This window comes from Eschscholzia californica, unplaced genomic scaffold (genome assembly GCF_041429995.1).
Source record: "Eschscholzia californica isolate CP2 unplaced genomic scaffold, dmEscCali1.0.p SCAF_4, whole genome shotgun sequence".
In the NCBI taxonomy this organism is placed as follows: Eukaryota; Viridiplantae; Streptophyta; class Magnoliopsida; order Ranunculales; family Papaveraceae; genus Eschscholzia; species Eschscholzia californica.
Window position 1 is genome coordinate 24136198 of NW_028238461.1, and position 7810 is coordinate 24144007.

Below are 7810 nucleotides of genomic sequence, written 5' to 3' on the forward strand. Positions count from 1 at the left end.
CCTCACGGACCAAAGCCAGAGCCCGACTCCCTCCTCCATCGATCACGCACCCACATCTCTAGGGACGCCTCCTCCCGATGGTCCAATTCATCCTTCACGGCCATCCCGCAACCGCCGACCACCCACTCATCTCAATGACTACATCTGTCACTCTTACCCGGATTCTGATGTGGTCTACCCTCTTACTCAATATCTAAATTTTGAACAATTCTCGGGTTCTCATCAAGTCTTTCTCAATTCGGTAATCACAACCGTTAAACCCACTTCTTTTTCTCAAGCCGTCAAATCACCTCATTGGCGTGAGGCAATGTCTAAAGAAATTGCCGCTTTAGAATCAAATAACACATGGACCATTACAGACCTCCCTTCTGGAAAAAGGGCCATCGGATGTAAATGAGTCTACAAAATCAAATTCAAAGCCGATGGTTCCATTGAACGCTACAAAGCCCGTCTTGTAGCAAAAGGATACACACAAATCGAGGGTCTCGATTTTCATGACACCTTTGCCCCCGTTGCAAAGTTAATTACTGTACGCGTTCTTCTATCAATCGCGTCTATTAAAGGTTGGTCTCTCCACCAACTAGATGTAAATAATGCCTTTCTCCAAGGCGACCTCGATGAAGAGGTCTTCATGAAATTACCTCCCGGTTTCTCCAAACAGGGGGAGTCCAAAGTCTGTCGCCTTCAGAAATCTCTCTATGGCCTTAAACAGGCATCTCGTCAATGGTTCTCAAAATTTTTATCCGTCCTTATCAAGAAGGGTTTCACTCAATCCCTCTCTGACTATTCATTATTTTCTCTCTGCACATCTTCCGTACATCTATACGTTCTAGTTTACGTAGATGATATTGTCATCACTGGAAATGATGAATCCGCCATTTCCAAACTTAAATCCTTTCTCCACGCCACTTTCTCTCTCAAGGATTTGGGTCCTCTTAAATATTTTTTAGGGATCGAGGTCTCCCGATCCTCCAAAGGCATATTCCTTTGTCAATGCAAATATGCCCTTGACATCATTAAAGACTCTGGTCTTTCGGCATGTCGTCCTTTTCCTTTCCCAATGGAACAGAAACTTCGCCTCAGTCCTTCTGATGGTGATCCTCTTCCGGATCCCACCGTTTACAGACGGTTGATTGGTCGTCTTTTCTATCTCACCGTAACACGTCCTGATATCTGTTATGCGGTCAATAATCTTAGTCAATTTCTATAAAAACCCAGCACTACTCACCTTGATGCTGCTCATCGGGTCCTTCGTTATGTCAAAGGATCCATTGGCCATGGCCTTCTTCTCTCTTCTTCCAGTTCTCTGCACATCACTGGATACTGTGACTCTGACTGGGCTGGATGCCCCTCCACTCGTCGTTCTACCACGGGTTACTTCACTATGTTGGGTTCTAGCCCTCTCTCTTGGAAATCCAAGAAACAACCAACGATTGCTAAATCTTCTACTGAAGCAGAGTATCGTGCGCTAGCACATCTCACTAGTGAGCTTCAATGGCTGAAGTACCTTCTCAAAGATCTTGGCATCACACATTCTTCACCCATGACGGTTCACTGTGATAACAAAGCTGCTCTCCATATCGCCGATAACCCAGTCTTCCATGAACGAACAAAGCATATTGAGATTGATTGTCACTTCGTTCGGGAAAACATCAAAGCAAATGTCATCGCTCCTCGTTTCACATCAACTTCTGAACAACTAGCGGATATCTTTACCAGACCACTAGGAGCTGATGCATTCAAGACGATTATTGGCAAGTTGGGCCTCACGTCCCTTTCGGCTCCAACTTGAGGGGGAGTGTTAGAATATAGCAGTTTTGCTATTATGTAAAGTTGTTAATTATTGTAATATTCATGAATAGGGAAGTTTCCCAAGTTTCCCAATATTCATAAATAGGGAAGTTTCCCATTATTCTTAAATTACTTCTATATGTAAATCCCTTGTAAACCTATAAATACTTGTGTAAATCAATGAATAAAACACACAGAGAAATCTTCTCACATATCTCTCTCTCTCTTTCTTGTCTTCTCTCTCTGTGTTCAAGCTATTATTATTCAAGAGGTATTTCCCTCTTCACAGTAGTATTTAGGGTTTTTAATCCCAATCGTCCCCATTTTGAATTACGGGCCATATTTGAAGAAATCTAATAGATTTTTGATAAAGACTTCATGATTTGGTAGGACCCACTTTCCAAACAACCTACTTTACCTTTAATTCCTACATCCCACTTTTGCAAACAGGCAAGTATTCACGTGGCTTCTTTGAATTTTCTTATTTTTCATTTTAAGGCCATGTAAAATGACCCCTTGAAAACGCCTTCATTGTTAAACAACCCCCCAACATATTTAATTGCACCAAACTCATCTCTCGAGTACGAAATAATGCATCGATTTCCACGATTGTTGACTTCTTCACATTTATGTGTTATTCCTGAAAAACTAATTAACTTTATTAGTTTCACCAAAATTAAGGACTAACGAATGTACATTGACGATAAATTAATGAGTTCTAGCGAACTCATCAAACATCCCCAAACTTACATTTTGCTAGTCCTCGAGCAAAACAGAAAAATAAAATCATACCCATTTCACCACTTTCGTAGGGACCCACGATTGCACTTAGCACGTGCAACAAGCCGTTAAACCTCTAGGTTACCCAAGAGGACGAGTTTTGTCTCGTGAGAGTTTGCAGTGAATATACCCACAAAATTCAAAAATCAAAAATGCAAAAGGATCTAAATATGATGTGGACTAAAAATGTTCATCCGGTAGATTTTCGAAAGTTAATAGAAATGAAATCCAAATCAATCGAACCATACAAACGCTAAAAATCTTTTCACTAGTAATCAAGACTCGAAGTGCACGTGACCAGCCAATATAAGTATCATTTTGGTTCTGAAAAGACAAGACCTCGATTACCGTCTCGATACATTTCGCCTCGACTACTGCCTCACGGTCATACACTCAAAAATCAAAGTCACTCAAGAATGGTTCACTCTATGTGTTAGTATGAATATGAAGGAAAACTCAACACATGAAAAAGACGGACTATAATTTTTGTGGACGACTGATCTCAAAGAAGGAAACAACCACTAATACAGGATGGGGAAGCTAACCAAATCTTCTCATCTGATCTACTATCTAACAATGCTTCCTAGAGATCGATGGACATTAATGATGATGTGACTAGAACACCTGAGAACTCGACGTCTTCAAATCTTCAAAAACTACTTTAAGGGATAAACACTCAAACAAAACTAATCAAACACTTTCTTCTTTTCTCCTTTTTTTTTTTTTTTTTTTTCTTTTGCTACTGACTCTGGAAATAAAACTCAAAATGCATAACATGCTTTCTTCACATTATTTTTTTTCCTTGGGTAAAATTCTTTCAACTTTGCTTCATGCCTTATTCTTAGGGTTTTTAAATGATGAAGTTCCTATCTTCCTATAGTTGACATTGTTTTCAAGTTTCTCAGACTACAAGAGTAAAGTTCGCTTCCTGATGACATCCCTAGTGGTTGTAAAATTTGAACTCAAGAGATCAACTGAGTTCTAATGAATATTGCGAGGTTGAGTAGCTCTTCATTCTACTCAGAATTAGCTCAGAAGAGATCACTCAAAACAAAAAGAAAGGCTCAGAATCTCACATGGGTTAAGTCTCCGCTAATGATCGATTAAGTTCTCTTAGAAAAGTCTACTCTTCACCTATCTAATACTCACATGGCTAGTGCACAGACAACTTCAAGACTCGAAATTCATGGAAAAACCTTTAGCAAAAGCATAGTACAACCAACTAGACTCTATAACTATTAACAAGCAAAAACAACTAGACTCACGTTTCTAATCCAAAAATTAAAAATTTTGAACCCTTTTGAATTTTTGAAATAAGGACTAAAAATTCAATCCCCCATCCCCAAACTTAAACCGAACATTGTCCTCAATGTTCTGAAGGCTGTGCAAAATAACAGGATTAGGGAAAGATGTTACCAGATTCAGAAGTCTTATGCATGGGTTGCCTCCCAGAAAGCGCTAAGTTTAACGTCTTCAGCCAGACGATATAGATGAGTCAACAAACCTTAAGAACAGCTCCATAAACCAATAGGCGAAACATCTGTGGATCTACCCCAAGACACGAAGCGTTTAGTGAAGGATAGTCTCACATTTATGTAAATATGTTGTAGTACCCGTGAGACTATCGTGATCGGGTAAGAATCCCCAAACTTAGACGACAATAAAGTCGTTAAGTTTGGCCATGGACCAGCAAGAGTATAGTCCTGGTAGAAAGGATCTAGGTAGGGATGAGAAACCAAGTGAGGTATTGCACAATCTGTTAAACATGCTCCCGAGGGATACGACACAAGAGGGTCTAGAGGACTATCAAAGACACCCAGAGTTAAACAAGAGGTTTCTAAAACAGGTACACGGAGTTCTTCCAAAGGAATCACTCGGTTACCAGATTCAAGCTCTACCAAATTTGGTTCAGATAAACCCTCTATAATTTGTTGAATGATGATGTCATTAGTGTCCTTAAAGAACTCCAGGTCCTTGACTAAGTTAAGTGAGTCATCATTCTCATTTACTAGATTGAGCAGCCAAGATTCATCATCATCTTTTATGGTGGGTCCATAGCTCAGTGGTAGAGCATTTGACTCATATGATGGAAGTGGTGACTCTAAGGTTGGCAAAGTAATCGGCTCAGACACTAACAAGGAAGTAGACTCTGACATGTTCTCTATCTCATTAATACTACCTTCCTCATCTAAGCATAAAAGTGCCAATAGAGTTTCTAAAGGATCTCTCGACTGAGTTGTTGGTAATGCATCTTGAACTAATAATTCTACCAAGTTCAACCCACTGAACTCATCTATGTCATCAGGGTGAAGTCCCATGTTAAAAATATTCATCTCCACCGTCATATTTCCAAATGACGATCTCAAAAGACCACTTCTACAGTATATGACAGCATCTGATGTAGCTAAAAATGGTCGACCCAAAATGACAGGGATTTGACTCTGGGTATCATGAATTGGTTCAGTATCTAAGATGATGAAATCTACAGGAAAGATAAACTCACCAACTTTTATCAAAACATCCTCTACTATGCCACGTGGTCGTCTGACAGACCGATCTGCCAACTGAAGGACTACCGAAGTGGGTTTTATTTCTCCCAAACCTAATTGTAAGTACACCGAGTAAGGAAGAAGGTTGACACTGGCACCTAGATCTAACAAAGCTCGTTCAATCTTATGGTTCCCTATAGTGCAAGGTAATGTAGGGCTTCCTGGATCTTTGTACTTAGGTGGGAGGTTTTGCTGGATAATAGAACTCACTTGTTGAGTCAAAAAGACCTTTTTATGCACATTCATCTTACGCTTTCTAGTACATAGGTCCTTAAGGAACTTAACGTAAGCTGGGATCTGTTTAATTGCATCTAGTAATGGAATGTTAATGTTGACTTGTTTAAATATTTCCATTATCTCCTCATACTGAGACTTTTTCTTTGGCTCTACGAGACGTTGAGGATATGGAGCTCTAGGAATGTAAGGCTCAGATACTACAGGTGGTTCTTCAGACTCAGGAGCCTTCTCAGGCTCATCATTAAGGGTTTTATTTGATGAAGACAAAGGGATACACTCAGACTCATTTTCCTGGGGAACACTTATCTTATTATCCACGACTCTTCCACTCCTTAGAGTGGATATAGCATTGGCTTGGTCAGTTGGCCGTCTATCTTGTATGGCCTTGGGGTTTTATTCAGGTTGACTCGGAAACTTACCATTTTCTCTTTGATTTAGGGCCTCAGCAAGTTGGCCTACTTGTGTTTGTAAACTAGACAAGGATTGGGTGGTAACTTGCATAAACTGTTGGGTTGTTTCCTTAAACTCTATATGGCTCTTAGCTAACATTTTTATAGTATCCTCTAATAACCCCTTACTTTCAGAAGAATTTTGGGTGCTAGTTTGGGTAGGAGGATTCCTAGGATGGCTAAAACCTGAAGGGTTGGTAAAATTATTAAACTGACCCTGAGGTTGACCTTGAGACCATGAAAAGTTTGGATGATTTCTCCAACCTGGATTGTATGAGTTAGAGAAAGGATCATACTTCTGATGATTATCATGCCTAGAATTTTGGTAGATAGCATGAGCTTGTGCTCTTTCATCTGAACCAAATGATAAGGTACATTTGTTCCCTGTATGACTGGGATCTCCACAGACTGAACACGGATAAGAGATGGGTTCATTTCCGACACTCATGACCCGAGTGGGATCCTCCATGAAGGTTTTAGGCTGACACATTTCTAGGGCTTCTATCCTTCTAGTTATGGCGGCAAGTTTGTTTTCCGAATCATTTACTCTATAAATGCCACCTCTGTTCGGAGTAGGATTAGCCCTAGTAGGGGGTCCTCTGGAAGTTTTCCATTGCTGGGATTTCTCAGCCAAATCTTCTAAAAATGCCATGCAATCATCGACGGGTTTAGAAGTAAAACCGCCACCACAGAATGACTCTACCATAGATGTAGTGGGATAGTCTAGTCCGTCATAGAGAATCTGGACTAGTCTCATTTTCTCAAAACCATGGTGTGGACATTGCAATACAAGTTCTTTAAATCTCTCAAGATACTTGTAAAGAGACTCTCCTTCTTGTTGTACAAAACTGTTAAGACTTTGCCTTAAAGAGGTAGTTTTGTGTTTCGGGAAGAATTTCAGAAGGAACGAACTACTCAATTCTTCCCATGTAGTAATGGAATGGGGTTGTAAGGCATACAACCAAGATTTTGCTTTCTCTTTCAAAGAGAAAGGGAACAACCTAAGTCTCGATATTTCATCAGGCATATTGGGGAATTTCATAGTCCCACAGATCTCTTCAAAATCCCTAACATGGTAGTAGGGATTCTCGTTCTCATCCCCATTGAAAACAGGGAGCATTTGGATAATGCTTGGTTTTAACTCGAAGTGAGTTGTGGTGTGGGGTAACTGTATGCATGATGGCTGACATGTTCTAGTAGGATTCATGTAATCCCTGAGTGTCATAGGTGGATTTCCACCCCCGGCTTGGTTCAAATTTTCACCCATAGTGTCACTCAAATAGAGATTTGCTAAAAGATTACTTAAATGTCTTTCTCTACTGATGAAACGACCTCTCTTATCACGATATCTATCGGGCATGCACTAGAGCCCAATGACCAAGGATATTTTCAACAAAACTTTTTTCTCTTTTTTTTTCGAACCAAAGAATCACTACGAAGAACCTATAGGAAAGCAAACACAATCAGGCTGACTCCACCAAGCAACCTAGACAAAATCTAGCAATGACTGGGTTTGTCAGATTCACCTAAAAAGCTAGACAGCTCCTACTTCGCCACAACACTTGAACTTTGACTGTTATAAAGGTTACTCGATCAGAGTAGTCAGTAAACAATTCTCCAGGAAGACTACCAACGATGAACGTTGTGACAGCCGTCTTCCTTCGGCAAACGTTTCCTCTTCTCGAGGCGGCCTTTTTTGACAAGAATTGTTTACAAACTTTCCTCTGAGAATGCCTAGATAAAAGTCAATTTCCCGAGTTGTTTTTGAAGGGTCCTATGAGCTCGATACCTTAGGGGCTGATGTCTAAATAATATTTTAGCTTTTTAAGTAAGGTTTGGGTTCGTGAATGTTGTTACCTATGTGGGCAAGAGAACGGTGATGAAATCCGTTTCTTATCTTGTAACTGGGTTAGTGCCCATACTAGAATGATTACACTAACAGTTCGATCAAAGCAATTAGGCACACGAATTCACACCAATACCCACTGACAGGAGATTCGTGGG

The 7810-nt window shown here is 40.2% G+C and overlaps 1 protein-coding gene across 1 annotated transcript; it reads right to left on the minus strand.

Moving 5' to 3' along the window:
- Positions 1-1537: 1537 nt before the first annotated feature.
- Positions 1538-6458, minus strand: LOC147543791 (uncharacterized). The gene is made up of 3 exons (XM_086635511.1): positions 5777-6458; positions 4943-5731; positions 1538-1596 (listed from the first exon to the last, which is right to left on the minus strand). Exons 1-3 carry the CDS (start codon positions 6456-6458, stop codon positions 1538-1540), a joined length of 1530 nt encoding a protein of 509 aa, XP_086491637.1.
- Positions 6459-7810: the final 1352 nt, after the last annotated feature.

What these genes read in the sequence shown, in the direction of transcription:
- LOC147543791 (XM_086635511.1), bottom strand. Translation starts at nt 6,458, where the DNA reads ATGGCATTTTTAGAAGATTTGGCTGAGAAATCCCAGCAATGGAAAACT. An exon ending in CCTAAATCAAAGAGAAAATG is followed by an intron (nt 5,732 to 5,776) that starts GTAAGTTTCCGA and finishes AGGCCATACAAG; the next exon opens with ATAGACGGCCAACTGACCAA. An exon ending in TGTCATATACTGTAGAAGTG is followed by an intron (nt 1,597 to 4,942) that starts GTCTTTTGAGAT and finishes CGTTCATGGAAG; the next exon opens with ACTGGGTTATCGGCGATATG.